Source organism: Natrix helvetica (genome assembly GCF_964273705.1).
Source record: "Natrix helvetica genome assembly, chromosome: Z".
Lineage (NCBI taxonomy): Eukaryota > Metazoa > Chordata > Lepidosauria > Squamata > Natricidae > Natrix > Natrix helvetica.
In genome coordinates this window covers 140,144,834-140,171,394 of record NC_138554.1, presented here as the reverse complement: position 1 = coordinate 140,171,394, position 26,561 = coordinate 140,144,834, and the positions used below count along the sequence as shown (strand labels likewise).

The 26,561-nt window shown below is 45.9% G+C and overlaps 1 protein-coding gene across 2 annotated transcripts in view; it reads right to left on the bottom strand.

Moving 5' to 3' along the window:
* LOC309381323 (histone-lysine N-methyltransferase SETD2-like) overlaps nucleotides 1-26,261 on the bottom strand; it is a 32,789-nt gene extending 6,528 nt beyond the window's left edge. For both annotated transcript variants that reach the window (XM_081932210.1, XM_081932209.1), the window contains exons 1-10: nucleotides 25,888-26,261; nucleotides 22,574-22,717; nucleotides 13,695-13,710; nucleotides 8,544-12,964; nucleotides 7,447-7,578; nucleotides 6,129-6,257; nucleotides 2,863-2,986; nucleotides 1,769-1,846; nucleotides 1,369-1,466; nucleotides 70-196 (exon numbers count right to left, since the gene is read on the bottom strand). In XM_081932210.1, coding sequence (XP_081788336.1) covers nucleotides 70-196; nucleotides 1,369-1,466; nucleotides 1,769-1,846; nucleotides 2,863-2,986; nucleotides 6,129-6,257; nucleotides 7,447-7,578; nucleotides 8,544-12,964; nucleotides 13,695-13,710; nucleotides 22,574-22,717; nucleotides 25,888-25,925 — 5,307 coding nt within the window. In that variant the 5' untranslated portion in view covers nucleotides 25,926-26,261. The remainder of the gene's footprint in view (nucleotides 1-69; nucleotides 197-1,368; nucleotides 1,467-1,768; nucleotides 1,847-2,862; nucleotides 2,987-6,128; nucleotides 6,258-7,446; nucleotides 7,579-8,543; nucleotides 12,965-13,694; nucleotides 13,711-22,573; nucleotides 22,718-25,887) is intronic.
* Between the last annotated feature and the right edge of the window lie 300 nt (nucleotides 26,262-26,561).

Here is a 26,561-nt window from a genome sequence, read left to right as displayed (position 1 = left end):
AAGCGATCACTCAAGCGGCCCGTTCTTTTAAAAGAACCACCCTGCCCCACCCACGGCTTCAATGCTTACTGGATCTTTTTTACGCGACCGCTCCTTTTTCATTTTGCCTCCCGCAGCACGAATGCTGACCCTGTTCTCTCCGCCCAGGTAACCCCGACAGTTGGTGGAGCCACAGAAACATTTCTGTGCTTCTTTGCTGTTGGAAACACACATTACAAGTGAGGGACTGAAAGAGGCTTCATCTCATCTTTATCTCTCTATATCCATCCATCCATCATGAATCCAATTCTACCTATCTATATCCATCCATCCAGCATGTATACATGTCTATCCACCCACCCACTAGTCAATCTTTCTCTCTCTCTCTCCCTCCCTCCCTCCTTCCATCCACAATTGTTAAGTGAATCCCTGCAGTTGTTAAGTTAGTCACACAATTGTGAAGTGAATCTGGCTTCCCCATTGACTTTGTATTTATGACAACCGTCATAAATACAGTTGACCATGGGGATGCTGCAATGGTCATAAACGTCCATAAATTGTTCGTGTCACTTTTTTCAGTGGTGTTCTAAATTTGAAAGGTCATTAAACAAATAGTTATGAGTCGAGGAGTCCTTATTCTTACTCTAAAAAATAAACCTATGTCTGTTTTTGTAGATATTAAAACAAACCTTAGCTACCAAACAATTCAAAAAAGTGTCTTATGTAGCAATCACATGAAGTGCTCACAACAGCTTGTCATATAAATATCAAAGAACTAATGCTAATCAATCCTGGATTAAATCATTTTCAGTATCATTTAGACAACACCATGTGCCACGCAAGTTTCTTATTCTCACATTTAAGATAAGTCACCCTAGCTACATCATCTACTCAAATTTTAAGAAGGCAATTTGACCTCCCTTTCCTTCCTTCTTCTCTTTTCCCTCCCTCCCTTCCACCTTCCTTCATTTCTTCCTCCCATCTCTCCTCCCTTCTTCCCTCCTTTTCTTCGGTCTCTCTCCTCTTTCCCTTCTTCTTTCCTTCCCTCCACCCAATCTCCTTCTTTTCTTTCTTTTTTCTTTCTTTCTTTCTTTCTTTCTTTCTTCCTTCCTTCCTCCCATCCATCCAACTCCTTCTCCCTCCCCTACTTCATTTCTTTCTCCTCTCCTCCCTCCCTCCTTCTCACTCTCAATTGAAAAGAGATATAACAAGAAGATGGAAAGATCAGATCCTCCAAACTAATCAGCTGCACTGCACCAATTTCTTCTCCGCAAGAATATTGGAATATTTTCAAGATGATGACCTGGAAACTACTACAGCTCTTCCTGGTCAGGAGAGAGAAAAAAAAAACAGCAAAGAAATATGATGAAACAAGGAAGCAACACCTACCCGTATCGCTGGAACTGGTAGTCGAAGGTTAGTTCCGAGCCAGAAGTTACTAGCTTGGTGGTGAAAAAGCCCACCCTCAGCTGGCCATTCACTGTCCACTATAACAAAAGGGGGACGGGGACAAGAGAGGACAATAGGGTTAAATTGCAATTCCATAACTGCAGCATTTAATTTTTAAGTGTGTTAGACATCATGGTTGCTTTGTGATTGGTTTCAGACTGCCAAAGGATATGTTTTTATGAATATATATATACAGCTAAGGAACCGTCACACCCCAAAAAGGGGGAGCATTGGAGATTAAAATTCAGGTTGCAAGTTGCCCCAAAGTTGGTCATCTACTTTCATTTAAGGGTAGGGCGAAAAGCAAAGTTGTGCCCACATCACTTGTTCCACGACTCACCTTCTGTGTCTCACAATTTGGTTCGCAGCTGTGGTTCATGAAACGAGAGCAGTTCCCTTTTTGCGTGGCGTCGATGATCTGAAAAGGGAAAGGAAATCGCTACAGAGCCAATGCTCGTTTTAACAAACGGCCAGTTCAAAGTTACGATGGAGACGAAGAAGTGGGACCGATGGCTGATTTGTGGCCTTTCCTGCTGGTTTCCTTCAAGCAAAGTCAGTGGGGAAGCCAACGGGAAATCACAAGTCTCAGTCACGAGATGTCCTCGCTTGAGAACCATGCAGGTTTTGTTTAACAGCGGCAACTGGAAGTCCTGGAACTCCTGCCATGAGTCATCACATTTTTATGACCAGCGTCGCTTGGTGAGGAGTATCTCCAAATTATTGTGGTTAAACAAGGGCTATCTGTACCTCCTTAAAAAAAGGGGGAGGGGATGAAAAAAATGAACAAAACATACAAAAACACACACAGGTATGTGAGCTATTATGCCGGTTCCATTGTAAAAAAACAACAGCAGCAGCTACTGCTACTGTCCAAAAGTTCTCTATAAACGCAGGCCTCGATTTACGACCATAACAGAATTTCCATTGCTAAGCAAGGTTGCTTGATTTTAGGACCTTTCTAAAGGCCACGACTGTTAAGCAGTTCACTGCAGTTAAATGAATCATTTAGTCCTTAAGATGCTTGTCCCGGATTTAAATCTTGGAAAACATTTGGAAAGGTCGCAAATGGCGATCACGTGACCCACAGACACTGCAAGTCATAGATAACATGCAGGGTGCCAAGTGCCAGGGGGGCAACTGTCATAAATATGAGCCAGTTGCCAAGCAATCACATTTTGATCGCATGAACAGTGTGTGAATGTGGAGGCGGTTGTAAGTGCGAGGACTGGCCATACGTTATTTTTTGGGAGCTGTTGTAACTTTGAACAGTTGCTAAGGTGTAATAAAGCGAGGGCAACCTGTACCAAATTAACTAAAGTAAAAGACATAAACAAGAGCTATTGTGACTTCAAACAGTCACTAAATGAATGGTCGTAAGTCAAGGTTGACTTATAGCGAGTTATCCACTATAATTTTTTTAAGACGAATGCTCACCTCATCATTTTTCAAGGCCATGAAATAATAATGGATGTTCTTGCTTCGGGCATATTCTTTCACTCGAGTTTTGAATTCTTTGTGATCCAAGACTTCTCCACAGTATTCGAGGACAAAGGTGTTTCTAAGCAAAACAAAAGGAAGACAAGAAGATGGAAAAAAGGTAAACACACAACTAAAACATAGCAATATTAGTATGCTTGCATGCACTTATCAGGAATAGAATAGAATAGCTTTATTGGTCAAGTGAAATCAGATACACAAGGAATTTGTCTTTGATGCATATGCTCTCAGTATACATAAAGAAAAATAAAATACGTTCATCAAGAATCACAAGATACAACACTTAGTGATAGTCATAGGATATTAAATAATCAATCAAATCATACTAGGAAACAATTAAAACAATATAAATTGTAAAGATACAAGCAATATGGTTATAGTCTTAAGTGGGAAGAAACAGGTACTAGGAAGGTTGGGAATAGTAATACAGTCAGTAAATAATTTAACAGTGGGAATTAATTGTTAAGCAGAGTGATAGCATTTGGGAAAAATCTGTCCTTGTGTCTAGTTGTTCTGGTGTGCAGTGCCCTATAGCGTCGTTTTGAGGGTAGGAGTTGAAACAATTGATGTCCAGGATGTAAGGGATTTGTAAAGATTTTCACAGCCCCCTTTTTGACTTGTGCAGTGTACAGGTCCTCAATGGAAGGCAGGTTGGTAGCCAGTTTTTTCTGCAGTTCTAATCATCCTTTGAAGTCCGTGTCTGTCTTGTTGGGTTGCAGAGCCAAACCAGACAGTTATGGAGGCTGTGAGGACAGACTCAAATCATTCCTCTGTAGAACAGAATCAGCAGCTCTTTGGGCAGTTTGAGCTTCCTGTGTTGGTGCAGAAAGAACATTCTTTGTTGTGCTTTTTTGATGCCATTTTTGATGTTAGGTGTCCATTTTAAGTCTTGAGATGTGATAGAAGCTAGACATTTGAAGGTCTCAACTGTTGATACTGTGTTGTCTAGTATTGTAAGAGATGGCAGTATAGGAGGTTTTCTCCAAAAGCCTACCACCATTTCTATGGTTTTGAATGTGTTTACTTCAAGATTGTTCCAGTTGCATCACAAGTCTAGTTGTTCAACATCCCGTCTGTATGCAGATTTGTCGGTCTCAAATGAGACCAATCACTTGTATCATCTGCAACTTCAGTACTTCACAGAGGGATCTTTTGAAATGCAGTTGTTGGTATAGAGAGAAATGAAGAGAGCACATAGCCCTGTGGGGCTCCTGTACTAATTGTGCAAAGTCTGATATGATTTTGCCTAGCTTCATCCATCCATCCATCCATCCATCTTCCACTCATCCATCAATATCAATCAATCTTTGTCTATCATTCTAATCTATCATCTGTCCATCTCTAATCTACCGATCTATCTCTAATCCATCTCTATCCTATTTACCTATCTCTGTCTGTCTATGCACCTCCCTATCTTTTGAGAGTAGGCATCAAAATTTCAATGTGTGCGATTGTGTACATAGAAAAGTGACAATAAAATTTATCTTACTAGTACCTTGGCTTTGACTCACAACTAAATTTAGGAAGTGATAGCGTGTTCCCTAGCAAATTTGCTGCCTTCAAGTGAATCACAGCTCCACGTTTCTCCTAGTAGATAGTCCTCTCCTTATGACCACAATTGAGCCCCAATTTCTGTTGCTAAGCAAGGCAGTTGTGAAGTGAGTTTTGCTTCATTTTACAACCTTTTTGCCACCATTGTTAAGTGAACCACTGCAGTTAAGTCACATGGTTGTTAAGTGAACCTGGTTTCCCCATTGACTGTGCTTGTCAGACGGTAGCAAAAGAGGATCACATGGCCCTGGGACATTGCAACCATCATAAATACGAGTTAGTTGCCAAGCGTCCAAATTTTGATCACATGACCATGCAATGGTCCTTAAGTGCGAAAAACGGTCATGTCCTTTTTCAGCGCTGCTGTAACCTCAGACAATCACTGAGTGAAGGGTTGTGTAGGTTGAGGACTATCTGTACCCACTTACCATCTTCCTTCTTGAGAAGAAGATGGGGGGAGAAGGAAGGTTTGAAGATTCTTATTAATGCATTCTTATTAATTGCCCTTATGAAGATTCTTATTAAGATTCTTATTAGTTGCCCTTATTAATTAGGGCAACTCTTGGAAACTTCACACCTGGTTTTAATAATTGACAGGGATGGGGAGGAGACCCTTCATCAGATTCTGGAGCCATGGAACGGTTGCAGAGGACGGTTAAAAGTCTCATCACGGTGTCTTCTTCGTGTTTGGTCTGGGGCGGGTGTGGCTCTTCCATCCCTCTGATGCGGCTCTGTTGGGTGATCCCATCACTGGCTGGCCCCACCCCTCACCCTCCCCTCCCAGTGACTCCTCACCTGGCCTGAGAAGGTAAGGGTTAGGGTTATCTCCCGACAGCGGGGGATGGAGACTCACTCCGTATTCCAGAGCGGGATCGAAGGCATGGATTTCCTCTGCTATCTGCATTCCCATCGCCCGCTAAAGCAAACCAAAGGGCCTGGGGTCTTCCTCCACACTAAGTGGCCTCACTGGGCCTGCTTGCAAACTCCGCTGAGCGCATCTCCAAACGTTCGGCTTGCGCATCCTTCCCGGCTCCATCCCACCTACCTGCCTCCACCCGGATGGCCGAGCCTTCCCTCTCGGAACACGGGGGAGCACCCGCCCGCTGCCCTCTTCCTGATGCTGCAGCCTGGCCTCCCTCCACCTGAGAGGTGCTGCATCGTCTTGCCAGCTGACAGGGAATTCAGTGGTGCCGGCCCTGGAGCCTTCCTGGGGCTGGGTGAGACCACCTTCCCAGGGCTTCCCGGAAGGTGCAGCGGCCACAGGAGCCCCTTGGCAGCACCTCTGCTTCCTACCTACATATAGAGGTCGGCCAGCATGAAAGTCAGCTGGGTGATTTTGGGCCAATGACCAGGTGACCGTGAGTTCTAGTAGCAACTTAGGTAACTTTGGGCCCGTCCCTTCTCTCAGCGAACCGACTTCACAGAGTTGATGTTACGGGGAAAATAGGAAGAGGAAATTGTCTTCACCCTCATTTGTAAAAATAAAGGTATGATACAAAACACCCATAAAAGCATAAAACCCCACGATTCATAGAATCACGAAGCCACATCTGTGGCTAAGGATCCACCCCCAGGACCTCAGAGCAGGGGCAGCTTCCTTTATGCAAGATTTCTGTGCTTCTCAAAAGCAAGCGCTGTTGGTGGAGACTTACGAAGGAAGGTCTTTGGCTGCTCTGAGCCCCCAGCCCTTCTTCTCCGTCAGTATGACTTCTACGTCTGCGTGCTGCTTCCTCTGAAACCGCCGATTCGAACAATGCTCTCCATTGGGGCACCTTGAGGAACTGAGGACAACAGATAGCAAATTGACCCATGCGCAGAATGGCTCTGTGACATATATTCCCAGTCATACCTACCAACCCAACTGAGCAGAGAGGCAGGAGATGTTATAATCCCTTTTCTAAACCAGGTCCATCTGGGGGGCCCCAGAAGAAGGGCCTTCTCTGTGGTGGCTCCCTCCCTGTTGCTTGAAGGATCCTCTTTCCCCAGTTGCATTCATTTGACCCACCAGAGAAAGGAGGCAGGAGATGTTAGGGGCCTCCTCTCTTAAGGAGCTCCATCTGGTGGGACATAGAATGAGGATCTTCTCTGTGTTGGATCCCTCCCCTGTTATCTGAGGGACCATCATTTCCACCCAACACAACAGAGCTGGGAGGAGGCAGGAGATGTTAGGGGTCTCCTCTCTTAAGAAAGCCCAACTAGGGGACTCAGAAGAAGGGTCTGGCCTCTATTTTGACACTCTCAACAACAAGATCCTATTTTTCTTAGGAAGTTGTTGCTGAACATAAAGGAGAGAGAGGAGGGGGAGGGAAGGAGAGAGAGAAACGCAAGAGTCAACTGAATGAAAACTGAAGAAAAAGGTTTAATCCTATCAATACAGGTAGTCCTTGACTTATGACCAATTGCTTAGTGACAGATCTCCCCAGGTCTGCTTATGGCCCTGATTTAAAGCTTTGACACCTGTCCCCCTACTAGTCACCTGACTGCATGACACTCAACAATTGGACCACGTTCATAGCTGTTTGCACCGAAACTACAATTCACGAGGTTTTTTTTAATACTAAAAACAGTATTTACTTTTCTTTTTTGCAACCCCCCCCCCCCAAAACATTGTAGGTAAAGGATTTACTTAATGACCTCTGCAAAAAAGGTCATAGAATCAAGCATGGACATATGGTGACCCAATTAATGTCCAGCATTATTTATGACCATAGTTTTGGGCTCGACTGCAGTCATAAGTCGAGGGCTACTTGCAAGAGGGAACTACATTTGTTTTAGGCAAAAATTAGCAAACAATATAAACCTCATGACTGCTAGCAAAGGAAAGAGGGGGAAAAGCTGTATATTCCTCATTCACCAATGTCGACTATTAAAATAAAAATGATGAGCTTGTGACAATTTTAACAATCAGAAAATGGGTCCCATTTTTCTCCCTGCATGGCGTTAAAAAAGGCAGCAAAACGGGGTTTTTACCATTCAATCATCAGCAGACGATTCAGACAATCCTCTCCGCACGCCGCCTCTCCCTGGGCCAGTTCTTCTTTGGAAACGGTTGGACATTCACACAGCATCCGTTTGATGTCTCGGTGTGACTTATTCTTTTTTCTAAGGAGATGGTGTTACATTGACCAAAAAAAATATTAGGAAAATTTCCTTTTGAATAGGATAAATAAATCTGGCCTGATTATTTTGCTACCTCTTAACCTCGGTGTCTTTAAGGTTAAGGCCAAACAGTTCCAGAACCTCCATAAGTTCTTTATTTATAACTGTTTTTGGTGGACATGCTGCTTTGTCTTCACAACTATGTGAAGTCACAGCTGCCAGTTGTGTTGGCCCTCCTACGTCTAAATTCTGCAGCCACATGAACCCCTATAAAAGACGTAATTACTTTAATGAGCCATTAGACACACAAGTAAATTCAAACCCAATCCAAAGCTTTTTCTCCTCACTGGATATGAATGGAATACCTCTTCAGCTGTCTCCTCCCCCCCCCCCCCCCCGATCCCCAAGCAAGTCAAAAGTACAGGATGGAATCGTAGTGATCCCCTTCAATCTCACACTCTTAGGTGCAACATTTTAGATTCCGTTGGATAGTCAAATCCTGCAACACTTGGTCCAGCAGAAAGGGGTATGCTCAGAAAACCGTCAGCCCAAGAATTCTTGCTGGCAAGATCCAAGAGAACAACATTTTTTACTCATGCCCTTGCTTTTTGGAATTTCATGCCCCTTACAAGAGAAAGAGTGGCAGAATTGTGGGGAGGAGTGAAAAGCGGCATTAGCCTAGCATCCTTATGTAGCCACAAACGAGTTAAGTCCAACTCTCCTAGAATTCTGGAGGAGATGGTGTGTTTTAGTTTCACCTTAGCCATGAAAGCTGGCTGGGTGGCTTTGGGACAATGAGTTCTATTTTCACCTTAGGCACGAAAAGTGACTGGGTAAATTTGGGTTGAGTAATCTTTCTCAGCCCAAACCACTTCACAGGTTGCTAAAACATGAGAAGAAAGTTGTGATGGATACGAGTTATTTGTAGAAATAATGAAGATGGGATACAAATAAATAAATAACATTACCTTTCTGTCAGATACACGTTTTCTTCAATGAGGTCGAAGTAGCAGGGCATTTTCCCTTCCTTCGCATACTCCTTCCAACGCTGGGGGTCCCGGAAGTCTTCCATAAAACACAACGGACGACCCGTCGGAGAACCCTGGGGCAGGATGGCCAACGGCTCACTCTCTGTTTTGATTTTCTTCCTTTCCTGGGAGCCCCCGTCACTCTCTGAATCGCTCCCCAAGTCGGTTATCCTTTTCTTTAATGGCCCCCGTTCCTTCATGTCGTTTCTTTCCACTGCCTTCGTCCCTTGTTCTTTTCTCTCTCTCGCCATTGGGAAGTCCTTTGCTGAGTTGCTGCTGATCTCATGGGCCTGTACCGACCCCTTTTCCCTGGGGTCCCGTGACTGGAACTTCACCGACTGCTCAGGGAAATAGAGCTGGCTTTCGTCCACCCATCGGTCCACTTCTTCGTACTCCTCGTGATCCTCAGTGAGCGAATCGGGGACCTGTCCTTGGAGACGCTCGTAACTAATGGCAGAAGGTCGGTTAGTCAGTCTTGGATCCCAGTAGCCATTGTCAGGCCAGTAGTTGTGAGCCCCCATGTACGGGACTGGGGGCGGGGGATAAATATATCCTGGGAAAACTCCATAGCTACTATCAGGTTGTTGGTACGTAGTGCTAGGCTTCTCTGGTTGGGAGAAATCCCACCCCAAACCCCCCAAGTCCTCTGTCGAATGAAAGCCATCCTCCCGCGAGAAATCGGAGGGATGGGAAAGACCCGCAAAAGCAGACCTCCCCTGCCTACGGTCCAATTTGGAGACGCCGGCCATTGTGTTGGTCATTTCAAAACTGGAAAGGTAGTGCAGATCTTCTCCCTGTGACACGCCGACTGACCGAGTGACCGAGGTCGTCTCGTTGTAGACGATTCTCTCGTCTGGCTTATGGAAAGAATCGGTAGCTGGTTCGGAGTGGCTGGTACTGTCTACGTCGTCGCTCTGAGGCTGGGAGGCCTCCGGCTGAGGGCCCCCGAATCCCTCACTTCTCTTGAGCTCTGTCGACGTTGCTAAGCTTCTCTCTGTCTCCCTAGAAGGCAAAGTTCTGGTTTCATTTGACAAGTTGTTATTCAGTTCTAAGCTATCCGGCACGTCTTCACAGAACGGCTTGGTGGACTCGGGGCGGCTGTCTTCCCAGGAGTCCACGTAACGTCGATTACTCTGGCTATTCCGTGAGGAACACGAGCTGCTCTCTTCCAGGGTTAGGGTGGAATTCTTTGGAATGACCACCACAGATTGAAGGCGGTTTCTGGGAACGCTGCTATCGTCCGAATCGGAGTCCTCAGTGTCGCTCTCATCACTCGGATGCTCGCTTGCGCTTTCGGCCGTGTCAGAATAATCTTCGTTGTGGACGGAAGAGATTTCTGGAGTGTTGCCGCTGCTGCCATATCTGGGCTCTTCTTCTATGGTCTCTGTTTCTTCTACGGTGACGACAATGTGACAAGAAGGGGACAACACTTCCGAAAAGGTGGGTTCCATCAGAGACTCCTCTTTGTCTTTCATCACCAAAACTCCAGGAGCTGGTGTGTCTAAGTCAGACATCATCCCTTCATCAAAGACCACTTCCTCTTTCTCCTCAAGTTCTTCCTTCTCAGGAATCTCCCCGGGTTCCTTCACTGGCATCTCTAAATAATAACAATGCTCGTTTTTCAAAGGAGATTTTGCTTCTTGGACAATAGAATCTGCAGGCAGGACATCTAACTCAAGGGCAACTTCAGGGCATGTTATGACTTCTTTAGCTGTCTGCTGGATGGGTGTCTCCAGATGGAGCACATTTTCAGAACCTGGTTGTTGCTGATTGTCTACTTCCACAATGTACTCTTCTGTTGTCAGACCTCTGACTGGTGTGGGCTCCGCTGAACTGAAGCTTGTGTATTCCTCATTTTTCTGAGCCAATTCAGATGGGTTTTGATTCTCTACAGTAGCCGATGTGAATGTTTGAGTAGGGATCTCTGCGTGAGTGCCCACATAAGGTTCTTGAGCAGCTTCTGTGTCTGAAGGCTCCACTTCAATTTCAATTTCTGAATAAGACAAAGAAACAGAGGTGTCACCTGGTGAGTAGCAAGGGGCGGGATCTTTGGTTTTACAAGAGGAATCTGTTGGATCGCTCCCTTCTTTAGACAAGGTTTTACAGTGACTGACCTGCTTGGTAAAAGAAGATACACATTCAGGTGAAGAAGGATTTGAAAACTCCATTTTTACTTCCAGCAACTGGACGTTGGATTCACCAGAAAAAATGACAGACTCATCTGGATTGTGTCCTTTGGGTGGGGACAGGGTTTGGAGGCCGTTTGATGACAGCTTAGGACTTTTGGCTCGAGGGGGTTGCTCAGACTCATCTAAATCATCATCAGAAGACAGGTCGATCTCTTCTACTTCTTCAAAAGAAGAGGACAACCTCTTCCGGGTTCTCCTGTCTGGGGACCCATTTACATCTAGTTCTACTGGAGAAGATGTTCTTAATTGCTCGTGTCTTACTTTACCTAAAGATCCCGTGTCCTTAATACTGATATGGCTATCGATTCCTGCAAGTTCATTTACCATAGAAAGAGGAGAACCCGTTTTTGATTCATCTAGTTTTCTGAACGTCACTGAGTCACTGAACTGACTTACTGGAGAGGCAGTCCTCTCCGCTTCTGGCTTCTGGGTAGGAGCAGTTTTTGCTTCACAGCCTGATACACCAGAAGTCTCTGAGTCTACACAATTAGACTGATCTTTGACGTCCTCAGATTCTGTACAACAGAAAGAACTCTTAAATTTATCTGACTTGGGCGCAGATGTCTTGGAAGAGGTGGACTTGGATCGGGATGAATTCCCGCCAACTTCTGCTTTAGAATGGGAGGCTTCCCGCCGATGTCGCGGCTCGTTGACGGGCGAGGACCTTTTCGGTACGTCACTTTCGGAAATCCTTCGTGTTTCTCTTTCTGACCTGGCCTGCTTTCCTCTTCTCTCCACGTCAGGATATGTGGAATCTGTCTTGCTGCTTTCCCTCTCCGACTTTGAGTAAGAGGACGAGGTCCTAGAATCTCTGTAAGACGAGGAATGAGAAGACGCATGCCTTGAATCTGTAGACAATCTAGAATGCACCCTCCGATACTCTTCTTCTGAATCGGAACTCTCTCTCACCCGGCTGTCCACGTAAGAACGGGAGTACCGTGTCTTCTCCCTGTACGGTGAGCTTCTGGGGTATCTCCGATCAGAATCATAGTAATGGGACCGCTCAGATCTAGAATAAGACGAGCTGGCTCTAGAACCCCTTTCAGATCTAGAACGGGAGCGGGAGCGGCTTCGCCTTCTCTCCCTCTCTGATCTGGACCGTGAGGAGTACCTCGAATCTCTCTCCGATCGGGAATAGCTGGAATATTTGTCATCCCTTTCCGATCTAGAGCGCGAAGATACCTTTGGCGGCTCCTCCATTTTTGGAGCCACAGAGCTTTTCCGTGAATCCTTTTCCTTCTCCGAGCTGGCTGCTGCTTTGATTTCGTGGGACCGCTGACTTGAGGAGGTCCTTACCGAATCTTCATCTGATTCAGATCCAGGCAACGCCCCCTCTGACAATGAGAACTTCCTCCTCGGCTTCTTTGAACTTGGGGTACCCTTGGAGTTGTCTGCAATTTCTTCTTCCTTCCCAATGTGGGAATGCCTTTTCACCAATGCTGGTTCGGCTTCCTCAGAAACACCTGGCGCCAGATGTTCTTCAGAGTCCCCCAGCACAGTGTTTTGTAGTTCCAAAACCTGCTGCGGTGGGCTGGGTGATGGTTCTTTTATAGTTCGGATGATGGTTTCTACAGGGGATGTCAAGGGAGGGGCAACAGGGTCCGGTATTGCAATTTGGGGTGCACCTACTGGAATCAGCACTGGTGTGGGAGTTGATTTTATCTGTGGAGGAGGAGGAGGCGGTGGGGGGAAAGGGGGAGGAGGGGGAGGAGGGGATGACGGCATCTCCCCCAATTCTGCTACAGCAACTGGCAGTGGAGCTACTGGGACCGGTGGCAATACAGAAACCGGGAAAGGTTTCGTGGTCACGTTTAGCAAATGTTTCTTGAAATGAATCTTGCCCAGTTCTGCCTTCGGCTTTGGGGGAGAAAATTCCTCGGGGGGTCCCAAGAGATCGCCGAGTTCTGGTTTCAGCTTAGAAGTGAAGTCACTCGGAAGGGGCGAAAGCGACGTGCCTGGGCTTTCGCTGGACTTCTCGTTCCCCAATGCAGCCAGAAACCGGTTGGGCAACGTCTTCTTGGTAAGGCTGAAGCTGAAGGACACTTTCTGCCTCCCTTGTTCCTCCAGGTTCACTTTTGTCCGGGTGCCTTTTGGTAAGAAACGGCTCGACGCCACTCCTTTGAAGGCGGGGCCCTTGAGAAAGCCGGCCTTCTGAACGTTTTCACTCTTGCCCTGAAAGGCAAAACAGCAGCCAGTTAGAGCTGTTCAGTTTCAGAAAAAAAGAGGAATGAATAAAAAAAAGACTGTGACCCAAAGTAAAGCAAAATCTCCCAGATAGACGGCAGGTCAAGTTCGTTGACTAATAATAGATTTTCATATCTGCGATTTTTCTTTTAAGGTTATTTGGCTAGTAACTAATTTGGCTAGTAGAGGCAGTCCCCGATGTACAACAGTTCGTTTACCAACCGTTCAAACTGACAATGGCACTGAAAAGAGTGACTTATGACTGGTTTTCACATTTATGACCATTCTAGCATTCTTCAGGGTCACGTGATCAAAATCCAGACGCCTGCCAACTGACTTGTATTTACAAGTCACAGTGTCCCCAGGGTCACATGATCCTCTTGGGCAACCTTCTGATAAAAAGTCAAAGGGAAGCCAGATTCACTTAATAACTGTGCTACTGACTTAAGAATTGCAGTGAATCACTTAGCAACTGTGGCAAGGAATCTCACAAAGTGGCACAAAAATGCACTTCACAACTGCCTTGCTTAGCAACGGGAACTTTGGCCTCAACTGTGGCTACCTATTAGGATAGGATATCTCAAGCATCCTATTGAGGGACATGGAAGGAGGAGTAAATGATTTTTTGTTTTTTTACTTTTGACCCATTTTTTTGGCCACTTCTCCTCTGATGGCCGACTCCTGGCACAAAACAGAAGTGGAGTAAGCTAGTGCTTACCTCATTGTCTTCTTCCCTGTTGTGATCCAGATGAAACAGTGCAAAGGGGGAGGGGAGAGAGAGGGAGGAGAGAAAAAATAGAGAAAGCATGAAAACTTTAAAAGTGGTGGTGGGGGACCAAAATGCCTGCTTTACAGATTTAATAACTTTCACTTGTGCTGGATACTAATTTGCAATGAGGACAGGCAGTAACCTGGCTCACTTACAAACTCTCAACATGATGCTATTTCCCCAGCCGTTATGTGTCACTCCAAAACAAACACAAAAAACAGTACTCTAGCACCTCCCTTCAGTAAATCCTTGGTTTTTCCCAGCAAAACTATCCATTTTCAAGGATGTGTGCGGTCATACCAAGAGTCCAGCAGAGCAGCACCTTTCCTTCCCAAACTATTTATTTATTTAGGGGATTTATACAGCTGCCCACTCACAGCGATTCCGGGTGGCTTACAAATAATAAAAGCCTAACATAAAAAGAATAAAAGCGAAACACAAAATATCTTGAGGGCCTTCCACTGTTACAATTCTTCCGATATCAGAAATGTGAGCCACCTCCAAGGAGGAAGAGGGTCTGGAAATGCCATTTTCCAGGAACTTTTACATGCGTTGATAGGGTAAACCTTGTTACAGCAAATTGCGGCACAAGTCTTGAAAAACAATTTTCCTCCCGGTTCCTCATTCCGGAATCCCAATGCAATCCAAAGAATTCAGCTTCTAGTTTTACTAAGAGAAATCAGTGGAAAAGGAAAATATTGGGGAAAATAAAACAGGAAAAGAATGGTCTCATGCAGGCAGTGCTTGATTTACAACCACAACTGGGAACTTCCGTCACTTAATAAGGCAGTTGTATATACAGGTAGTCCTTGACTTACAACCATTTCTTGAGTGTCCATTTGAAGTTACAGAAAAAAGTGACTTATGATAGTTTTTCACATTTATGACCCCTGCAGCATCTCCATAGTCACGTGATCAAAATTCAGATGTTTGGCAACTGACTTGTATTTATGACAGTCGCAGAATCGTGATCCCCTTTTGCAACCTTCTGACAAGCAAAATCGACGGGGAAGCCAAATTTGCTTAACAACCATGTGACCAATTTAACAACTGAAGTGATTTACATAACAGTTGTGGCAAGAAAGCTCAGAAAATGGGGGGAAACTCACCTAACTGCCTTGCTTAGCAACCTAAATTGTGGGCTCAACTGCGGTCGTAAGTTGAGGAATGCTTGTACAGCAGGAAGGCCACAACAGCAGCAAAACTGACCTCACCTGAGATCATTCACATTGGGCGTCATCCTCAAAATTACCCCAAGTTTCAAAGAATACATTTCCACCATCATTAAATCCAGCCTTTAAACTGGGATTGCCATTACACAGCTGCTGTTGGTTGCTGATGAAGAGTTCTTTTTTTTAAAAAAAAGGGAAATGGCTTTCGAATTTTCATCAAGGATAAATGATCTGCTAAGCTAAATGGCATGCTTATTTGTTTTCAATCTTTTTTTTTTTTGCAGATGGTTAGAGACAAAAGAGTTTGTAGTTTGTATGAATTGTTTGTAATTTTAACCTGGTTTTAGGATATTTTATTATTTGCATATTTTATGATATTGTAAGCAGCTCAACTCACCTGGCTAGATAAGATCATGAGTGCTAAAAAGAGAAAGAGGCTTGATGCAAATGCGCCTTCTGGCACTGATGATGTTCCCTACTTGGGTCATGAAACGTCTGTAAGAAAAACCACCAAGCTCAGAGAGCACCAAGGACCCTCCTCCTCCCTGCAATCCCCCTCCCCCTTCCTTCTGGCACTGATGATGTTCCCTAGGTGCATCATGAAATGTCTGCAAGAAAACCACCAAGCTCAGAGAGCACCAAGGACCTCACTAGGAGGAGAAAATGAAATGACTTAAGACTACACTTTATGCAAGCAAATAATCTCTTTCTATGCCATAAAAACATGGTGAAACCCAGAAATGTCCTCAGTCCCAAAGTCATCCCCCAGCTTGAGGCAAAAGCTGAATAATCAAAAAAACTGCTTTGAATTTAAAAGAAACCTCCTTTGAGGAATGAAAAATATTACCACTACTAAAAACATCAGCTGGTATTCTCTTCCTCCCAATTCTTTCTCACTAAGAGTCCTCAGGACTATTTTCCTTCTTACTTCTTGGACGATATCTGCTGACTTGCTAATTTTAATATTCTAAACCATCCTCAAATCAATTTCATTGGTCAAATTTCTTCCTGGCTGACTGGATAATTCTGGGAGTTAAAGTCCACGCATCTTAAAGTTGCCAAATTTGTGAAACACTGTTTTGGAGGAATTGTTAAGTTACACAAATCATACTGTGTACTATTGTTAATATAGTTGTCCTTTAAAACACATTCTATTTATTTATATCACCCAGTTTTAACAGGAAAGATGGTATCACTGTAAAGTTGCTTACTCTGCATAGAAGTGATAATCCAGCATACTGGATCAAAACTCACTTAAAAATTGTCTTGCTCAACGATCGAAATTTTTGGACCAATTGTGGTTGTAACTGGAGGACTAAATGTAATTTAATTTTTTCCTTATGCACAGTCACGAAAATTGGGAGGGGGGGGGAGAGAGAGGTGGGATAGGCAAAATGTTATCTGGAAAACGGCTGGTGACAATTCTGCAAAACATGGGATCGTCCTGATTAAAAAATGACAGCTAAAATAAAATTGCCCAGGCCTGTAGATGATTTATAAAAGGGGGATTCACTTGATCTGAACAGGTCACCTGGGCTAAAAAAGAAGCTTCTGAACCATGTGTGTGTTTGTGTGTGTGTATCTCCAAGGAAGCATAAAAAAGATGGCCAGCTACACCACCGTGGTGCATTCGAGCTGGTTGCTGTGGACACAGCAAACAGCATTATTTGCTTGAGAAAACCAACAATGTGGCCAGGAGAGGCTGAACGGTTTGCCAGCAGATCAGAATCGCTACTAAACCTGGAATCGGTGGGTCACAAGTGATGTGGAGGAAAATACAGAATTCTAAAGGCTCAATAAAGTCCGATTTGCAGGCTGTATGAAAAGTTCCGATTTTCCAGAATAAAAAAAAAAACAGGGATATACAAGCAGTCCTCAATTTACAACACTCAGTGACTGTTTGACATTACCACAGCACTGGAAAAAAGGGACTTATTACCTTTTCTTTTTCACGCTTATGACTGCAGCATCCCTCTCCATGGCCATGTGATCAAAATTCACGCGCTTGACTCATATTTATGAGGGTTTTGCGGCATCCCTGGGTCACGTGATCCCCTTTAGCGACCTTCTGCCAAGCAAAGTTGATGGCGAAGCCAGATTGGCTTCACAACCTTGTTCCTAGCTTGACAATGGCAGGGATTCACTTAAAAACCATTGCAGGAAAGTTCGCAAAATAGGGCACAGCTCACGTAACCAATGCTTTGCTCAGAAACAGAAATTTTGGGCACAGTTGTGGTCCTAAATCAAGGACTATCCATACCTCCAAGTCTCAAATGTATAGACCCGTGATGGCAAACCTATGGCAAAGGTGGCATGCATAGCCATTTGTTAGGACATGCAAGGCGTTGCCCTATCAGCTGACCAGTGCGCATAGTCAGCTGACTTTGGCCTTCTTTTGAGGCCGTTTTACACCCTTTCCCTGAAAGGTTCGAAGGGCAAAAAACAGCCCTACAGAGAAACCAGAAGTTATCGTTCCCGAACTTCTGGTTTGCCCGTAAAGCCGGATTATCGCCCTCCGGAGGCTGCAAAGAAGCTCCTGAAGCCTCCAGGGGGAGGCTGTTTTTACCCTCCCCAGGCTCCTAGAAAGCCTCTGGAGCCTGGGGAGGGCGAAAAAAGGGCACCAAAAGCGTATTTGTGTGTTTTGCGCTGGTCATGCGGGCGGGGTGTTGCGCGCATAGGATTATGGGTGTGGCATGCTCGTGCACGACCCCCCCTGCGCTCCCCCTGCTTTTGGTACGCGATCTAAAAAAGGTTAGCCATCACTGGTATAAGACAATTGAGGGGTTGAGATGGCGCTAATTCTCCATGACCTGGGCCAAATTCCATATGTTGCATTTCACCCATAAAAGCCAGACCCATCATATAAAAATAAGGCTGACCAAACTTTCTCCTTAAAGCAGGGGTCTCCAACCTTGGCAACTTTAAGCCTGGTGGACTTCAACTCCCAGAATTCTCCAGCCAGGGAATTGCACCTCATTTTACAACATTTTGGCCACATCCCCTAAGTGAATCATGTAATCATTAAGCGAATCTAGCTTCCCTGTTGGCTTGTCAGAATGTCGCAGAAGGGAACATTCATGCAACTCTGGGACCGTCACAAAGACAGGTCAGCTGCCACGTAACCGAATCTTGATCACGTGACCGCTGCAGCAGCTGTAAGTGTGAAAAATGGGCATGTCAACTTTTTACAATAATGTTGTAACTTCAAATGGCCACTAAATAAATGGTTGTAAGTCGAGGACTACCTGCGGTGTCATTAAGAGGGAGGGGGGGAGGAAATGAAAAAGTGCAGATGTCAAACTGTCTCCCTAATGCACTATAATCACTACCACATAATTGCAGCAACGGCTGGGCTCTGTTTAACTCACTTTGCCAACTGTGTTTTGCAACTAGCAAACGGTTGGGCTGAAAGCTGAAATTACCAATTAATACTCCCTGGGGGGGGGGGGGGGGGAAGGAAGCAAGAGATAAGAGGAGCCAAGGGAGGGTTGGAAAAAAGAAACAACACAAAATTTTGTCCATCCACTCACACGCCCAAGGCTGAAATCGCAAGAAAATGCTGCAAAGATGGAGCTAAGCAGGGAAATTTAAATTTAAATCCTATTTCTGATTCTTCCAGCATTGGATTCCGCTGTCCTCCCAATGTTACCCAGTCTCTAAAAAACCCTCTTCCCCATTAGGACTTACAATAGTGACTGAAGTTACAGTGCCACAGAAAAAAGGGACCGTCATGAGTTTCCCACACTTATGACTGTTGCAGCATCCCTGTAATCATGCAATCCAAAATTTGGACTCCTGGCAACTGACTCCTATTTATGACAGGCAGTGTCCTGGAGCGGGTCACGCGATTCTCTTTTGCAACGTTCTGACTAGCAAAGTCAACAAGGAAGCTGGACTCGCTTCACAACCATGGGACTATCTTAACAACTCCAGCGATTCCTGTAACAACCGTGTCAAGAATGATCGCAAAATGGGGTGAAACTCAATCAACGGCTGTCTGTCTTAGCAACAGAAACGCCTGGCTCCATTGTGGTCGTAAGTCAAGGAGTGCCTGTAATCCAGGTGCAAGCTCTCCATCATGGTGTTCTTAAGTCTCTGGCAGCCCAGCGAGCATTGCGACTCCAGCCTCTGAACCGTGAGATCCCGGCAGTCCTTGATTTATGGCCACAACGGCGTCCAAAGTTTCTGTTACTAAGAAGGCAGTTGTTAAATGAGGTGCGCGCCACAGTATGACCTTTTTTTGTCACAGTTGTTAAGTGAATCACAGTTGTTAAGTGATCCGTGTGGCTTGTTTAAAGTGAACCTGCTGGGTAGAAGCTTGCAAATGATGATCATGTGACACACACCCCCGTGGGGGGGGCACACAGCAACCATCATGAATACATGCCAGTTGTCAAGCACCCGAAGTTCGACCCCGTGACTGTAGGCGTGTGGCAAATGGCCATAAAGGTGAAAAACACTCATTAGGGCAATTTTTTTCCAGTGCCGTGGTAACTTTGAATGGTCCTTAAATAAATGGCTGTAAGTCGAGGACTACCTGTATGCCAACAAGCAGCACCACAGCCCCTTGCATCCCTGGCTGGGAGGGGACAATACCCAAAAGACCACTCTGCTCCAAGCACAACCAGTTTCTGTTAGGCCACGCCTGGAAAAAACGAAAACTGTTGCCTTTGACCCACAAGAGCCCATGGGAGAAGGCCACCTCACAGGTGGGAAAGTTCCTATTTATCGAAAGGCAAAATGGTAGCTGGCAGGCACCTACAAATTCTAGAAACAGAATATGGAATAACAGGGTTGGAAGGGACCCGGGAGGTCTTCTAGTCCAACCCCCTCCCCACTCAAGCAGGAGACCCCGTCTCCATTTATTCCGGATTAACACAAGCCTGGGTTTGCATAAGGTGTTAAATTGGCTGAAGTGAACCATGATTTATTGCTTAACTCTTGGGATCCGTGATCTGTCTAAGGAGTAAAATATTAACCAAGGACATTTCTGATCTGAGGGCTTGGTGAACCTGACCTGGAAATGAAAACTAACAATTCTAAAGACAAAGAAAGGCTCTTCAGTGCTAAAAACAAATTTATTTTTATAGAATAATTTATAAATATTATTTAAAAGGTGGGATGCTAATAAAGAAAACAAAAATAAATTTATTTTGATTCATTTGTATGCTGCCTTTTATTATTTTTACAAATAACTCATGGCAGCAAACACATCCAACTCATCCTCTTCCAATTCCCCCCAACAACGATCATGTGAGGTGGGTTGGGCTGAGAGGGAGGGACTGACCCCAAGTCACCCAGTTGGTTTTCATGCCTAAGGCAGGACTAGAATTCACCATTTCCTGGTGATTGGCCAGTCACTCAGCCAGCTTTGATACTTAAGGCGAGATTAGAACTCATCTCAAGTTGGGATGTACTGTGTGTGTCTGTGTACGTATTTTCTGGCCTCCCACCGTGAATTGCGAAGGAGGGAGGGAGGAAATTTGGGGCAGCACATCCTGTGGGCCTGGGAATGAGGTGGTGAAAGGGAGGCACGTTGACAAAACAAGGCAACCACCAAGGACACCTGGCTTGGGAACTGAATGGGGGAGTGCCATCAGAGGCGCCAAAGGACCCAGCCGTCCCCAAAACATCCCAAAGCCGTCCTATTGGACCCTGAGGGACCAGCCAAGCGGGGAGGGCCAGGAAGGAGGGGGGGAGATGCTCACATGTAGCTGCAAGCACTTAACTTGAGTAAAAGAGGTACAAATTTGAGGATCTTTCCTTCCTAAATGTCTAAGTTGGGGCAGGTCTTGCTTCTTCTCTTACAGTGTTATTCACAACCGAGACCAAGTGAAATAAACATATGTCACAGCAGCCATCCGATAATAACTGAATAATTTCACCTGTTTCCCACCTGCCTTTAAAAAATGAACCCCCTAAATGCAGTTGACCTTGCCTGCTTATAAAAACCAGAGCTGATTGCAGAACACTTTAGTTCCTCTGCCAGCCACCATTCAAAACTGCTTTCTGCAGCAATTATCCCAGCGAAGGGGGAAAATATATATATATATATATATATATATATATATATATATATATACATATATATATATATATATATATATATATATATATATATATATATATATATATATATATATATATATATATATATATATATATATATATATATATAGTTTTGCACTGCGGGCTTGGCAGATTTGTCAGGTTTCAGCTAAAAAAGATTAAGACAAATATCCATTTCTGAATTTGAAGAGAGCCCTTCACGCTTTTGGGATTTTAGCTATCCGCGTTCAGCAAAAGAAGGAAATAAGCATTGAATCTCTTTCTCCCTGCCAAGAAAATCTAAAGAAGTCAATCTGCAACTGCAGGAAGTCCTCGACTTATGACTATAATTTAGACCAGAATTTCTATTGCTAAGCTAAGCGGCTCTGGAGTTGAACTGCATCCAGTTTTCTCACGGGGGTTAAGCAAATCGTGCAGCCATTAAACAAATCCAGCTTTTTCTTCTCCCCGTTGACTTTTGCTTGACGGAAGCTAGATGGGAGGTCACAAATGAGGATCACATGACCCCAGGACACTGCAACTGTCTTGTTTAGAAAAAGAAAATTTGTGCTCAACTGTGGTCGTAGCTGGAGGACTACCTGAAATTTGCCTGTTAACTATAACTTCCTGTAACGATCAACCATACGCTAATAATTTCCCCTATTTAAGTTCCCTCTGTGCTGGAAGCCATCTTCTCCAGCAAGCAAAAAGCATCTCCAAGACATAATGGGTTTCATTTCCAAATTGTTCTCTGCCTTTTTCCTGTCTTAAGATTGACACTCGCAAGCATGCACCTCTTAAAAAATTTATGGCACTTGGAGAGCGAGGCCAGGAGGAAACAAATATTGCTCAAGATGCAATTTAGAGAGTAACTTAAAATTCAAACACCAAACCATGTCCATCTCCGTTTCACCTAAGCCAAAAAAAATTACGATTATCTGGTTTTAAAAGAATGGAGGACGCCTTATAGCCAATGAAAGCGTGGAGCAGAGGTCGTTCCCCCAAATGTAACACATTTCAGTGGCCCTGTCTTTGCAAGACATTACTTGCAATTTTGGAATTTATTTAAGCACCCACCACCCCACCCTGGCAAAAGATAAGGAGGAGGGATATGTTAAAAGGCAAAATTTGTCCCCTGCCAATCTGGTCAAAATATTTAACATTTTAAAGTACAGGAAGGAGGAGAGAAGAAGAGAAAGAAGGAAGGAAGGGGATGGGAAAAAGGAAGGAGGAAAAGAAAGGAAAAAAGGGAAGGGAGAAGACAAGAACAGAGAAGGAAGAAAGGAAGGACTAGAGGAGAAAAAAGGGGGGAGGGGAGCGAAAAAGGGAGGGGAGGGGAGCGACTTCCTGCCAGTAATTCTAACCCAAAGAATTGTTGAATGTTGCTCGTTTCGACACCTGCTAAGCAAAGACATCCATTTGGGGAGGCGGGAGGCGGGGGGGGCTTGGAATGTTGAATTTATGTTAGCGAAACAGAAGCTGAATTCCACTTTTTTTTTGTACGATTAATTTCTGGAATTGCACAATGTTGCTCAGGCATCCACAAAAACAAGGAGAGTCATTTGCAAAAACAAAGGTTTACCCTATTGCCTTGGTCCAAGTTTTTACCTTTCTACCTCTTCAGACCCATCCATATTCTTTGCAAAGATACACCTGTGGTCCCTTTCCACCTCAGAGGTGACTGCAATTTCAGCGCTGCTAGATGCATTAGCTTTTTGGTGTCCACTGGGATCCTTCAGTATGAAAGCCGTGCTATAAAAATAAAACAGGATTCAAGAGAAACAGTTGAGGGTTACATGCGCAGGTGAGCAAGGGGAGAGAGAAAGGAAGGGCTGAGTTGCTGAAACTCATTTTTGCCAGGCAGCCCGGTTCTCCTCAGGGCAGGGATTAACAGAATAACAAGAGTTGGAAGGGACCTTGGAGGTCCTCTAGTCCAACCTCCTTGCTCGAGCAGGAGACTCTGTACCATTTCAGACAAGGGGTTGTCCAATCTCTTCCTGGAAACCTGCAGTGATGGAGCACCTACAACTTCTGGAAGCAAACAGATTCATTGTTCTCACTGTTGGGAAATTTCTCTTTCATTTCTAGGTTGGCTCTCTCCTTGATTGGAATAAGTGCACTGGGCCCAAAGGACTGTCAATAATGCATTTTTTAAATATCAAAAAAGATGTGGGTACTTTTGTCCTCTACCGGATATTTATCTTTTGAAATTGTCTGTAAGCCACCCAGAATTGCCATTATCAGTGAGGGGTGGCACATAAATTGAATAAATAATACTGATGAAGTCCCACAAATTCACAACTAACTCTCTTCTTCATACAGGCATGTATTAAAGTCTAATTTCTGAATGCCAGTAGTTCAACCATGCCTCGAGACAATATAAAGTATTCCTTTGTGTAATAAAAATGAAAGAAAATTGGGTACAAGCTACCAAGAATATAGGTAGTCCTTGACTTACAGCAAGCAGTTCATTTAGTGAACATTCAAATTTACGCCACTGAAAAAGTGACTTATGACCATTTTTCACTTACAACCACTCCCATTGCCACGTAATCAAAATTCAGACCCTTGGCAACTGACTCATACTTATGACGGTTGCGGTGCCCTGGGGTCAGGTGATCCCCTTTTGCAAAGTCAATGGGGAAGCCGTGTAATGTACAACTGTGTGACTAACTTAACATCTCCAGTGATTCACATTGTAAAATGGGACAAAACTCACTTAACAAATGTTTCACTTAGCAACAAAAATTTTGGGCTCAAATGTGGTCATAAGTTAAAGACTACCTGTATTTTCCTTTCCTATTTGCTTGCTCTCTGGGACTAAAGACCTACGGATGTTGTTGTTGTTGTTTTAATATGGGGAAAAGGTAGGGGAAGCCCTACATATATAAAAGGAGGAGGAGTTTTTAGAGAAAAAAATCCTAAAAGGCTTATAAAAAAATCAAGTGCTTCCAAGCAGGTGCTCTCCCCTACAGCTGGATTCAAATTCTTATCAAACAATAGCAACCCTTTGTCCTTTTCAAGTTTGCTTCTGAAGAAATAAAAAAAATAATAGCTGCAGAGTCTGTTGTTACAGACAGAGTTCCCCAATCCAATCTTCCATGTTTGAGGCTTGCTGATTCAAATTTACCCTCCAAAGATCTGGATTGAAAGAGAAAATGTAAATTACAGCTTGCCGATACACCTGTGGAGGGGGGGGGGCGTTTTCAACCAAAACACTCTTTCTCTTCCACAAGCAGGTGCTTTAAAAGATTCCCCCACATGTGCTAGCCATGCTCTGACTCACATGGTGACCTTTGGATCCAGGTCAATGCTCAAATTATTTAATGTTGGGCACTTGCAGCCATCATGCAACAACTTCAGTTTAATGTGTTATTTGCCCAGGGGGGCTAGATGAGAAACTGGGGCTGTGGTGAAGGGCCAAACCAATGGGGTTGTGAAGTTGCACAGGCACCATATGCAAACTGTGGGGAAAGAATAGCAGTTACCTAGAAAATAAATGCAATCCACACGGACCTGGCAGGGAGAGCAAGGGGCCAGTACAACGACCAGGTCTGACCTAGAATCATAGGGCTGGAAGGGACGTTGGAGGTCTTCTAATCCAGCCTCGTGCCTCAGCAGGAGACCTTAATCTTCCCCTCTCCAGCTAAGAGACCATGGTGGTTTTCTACTCCCACCCTTCCTTCCCAAGGCAGGAAATCTTATCTTTGCTCTCCTTCGCCTAAGATACCTTGGCAGTCTTCTAACTCATCCTCCTGCTCGAGCAGGAGAACTTGGTTTTGGCTTCTCTGTGGAAGGGACTTGGAGATCTTTCTAGTCCAAAGCCCCCACCCCCCAACCTTCCCCCTTCACGGCAGGAGGCATCAGCCATTTCTTCTCCATCTGAGGGACCTTGGAGGCCTTCTAGTCTGACCTCCTGGCCAGAGCCGGACACCTCAGTCTTTCCTAGGTGCAACTTTTCGCCTCTGGAAGGTAACTAACCGAACAGCGTTGTAGAAATATTCTCCCATCTCTTCGGAGCACGTAAAGCCAACACAAAATAGGAAACACAAAATACAGAATTGACGGGAGGACGTTGTTATTCTGGAAGGCAGGTTCACAAAGCAGCAACCACTCTCTTAAGGACCCCCCTCCCTCCCCCCACCACAAAACCAGACCAAACAGGTCCCAAATCCAAGGATTTATTCTGGGGGGAGGGGGGGCAGGGTCTCCCCTTGTCCACACTGCGACACCTACCCCAAAAGCCAATCTCGGCTGCTTCAGGGGAGGGGGGGGGAAGTCTAGAGAAAAAGGGGGAGGGAGGAAAGCAGACAAATAAAGCTCTTCGGGTAAAATCTCCCCCCCCCATTTCACCCCTCCCCCCGCCCCAATGGTTTCGGGTGGGGGGGGGGGCTCGTCCACATGGCAGAAGGGGAATTGGGGGTGGGGGGGCTGTGTGTCAAAAGTCCCCCGCCCTCGAGTCCCTCCCCCCACAAAGACCCCCCCCAAGTGAAGAATCTGCTCCCCCCCATTGGTTTCCAGGGTGGGAGAAGGAGGAAGGGGAAAGGGAGGGCGGAGGGTGCCCTCCTCAATGGGGGGGAAAAAAACCCACCAACCTCCGTTTCCTAGACGAGCCGGATCAGAAAAAGCCGAAATCCCGCCCGCTTTGTTTGCCCCCCGGGCTGAGGGTGGCCGGGGCCGGTCGCGGCTCTCACGCGAGGCCGGGGATGCGCGGCCTAGCCAGGCCCGGCTTCTGCTTCTCCCTCGGCCGCCTCAGAGAGGCCCGTGAGGGAGGGGGGCGTCGTGAGGGGGGGCTCTGAGGGTCGCGGGCGACCGTTGCTCCTCTGCTAGCGGGGGGGGAGGCGCGAGAGGCCTGAGGAGACTTTTCTCTTCTCTCCCCCTCAGGATCCCCCTCCCCCCTCCCCCCCCACAGGCCCACTTACTCCGGGGTGGGGTGCTCGGGGTCGTAGAAGTCCCCCATGGCGACGGCTCCTGCCCCGCACGAAGCGCCGATCCGCCCGCCGCCGGGCGCACGGACGGGATGCTCCGCGCCCTCTGCGCCTCCGCCTCCCGCTCACATCCTTTTCTAACTCCGCCGAACGCCCGAGCGCCCCCGAGTCCGCCCGAACGTCGCGTGAACACGCCCAGACCCTCCCGACCTCACTCGAGAGCCGAGCTAGCCCGCCCGAGCCGACACGAGCTCAGCCGAGTCCCAGCCAGCAGAGGCCGAACGACGTTCTTGCCCTCCCGGCCACGCCTCCACACCCTACTCGGCCACGCCCCCCGCCGCCGCCGCCGAGCGAGCGCTCCTGCTGGCCCCCCCGCCCACGTGTGTATAACCTCCTCGTTGGGAAGTGTTCCTCCTCCCATTGTCCACAGCCGCCGCGCCTCATAGGAGTTGGAGTCCCCGAGGGAGACAGAGGGAGAGTTTCTTCCCACTATCTAGATTGAATTGTGCCATGGATGGGGAGGGACGGGGGGGGGGAGGCTGGCTCCCGGCCTTAGCCCATAGTTCTCCAGTGGACGTGCCTCATGGGACTTGGAGTTCCCGGCTATGCAGTGACTCCCTGCTCGAGCCTAGAGGGTGGTTTGCAAAAACGTGCCCCTGGATGGCTCG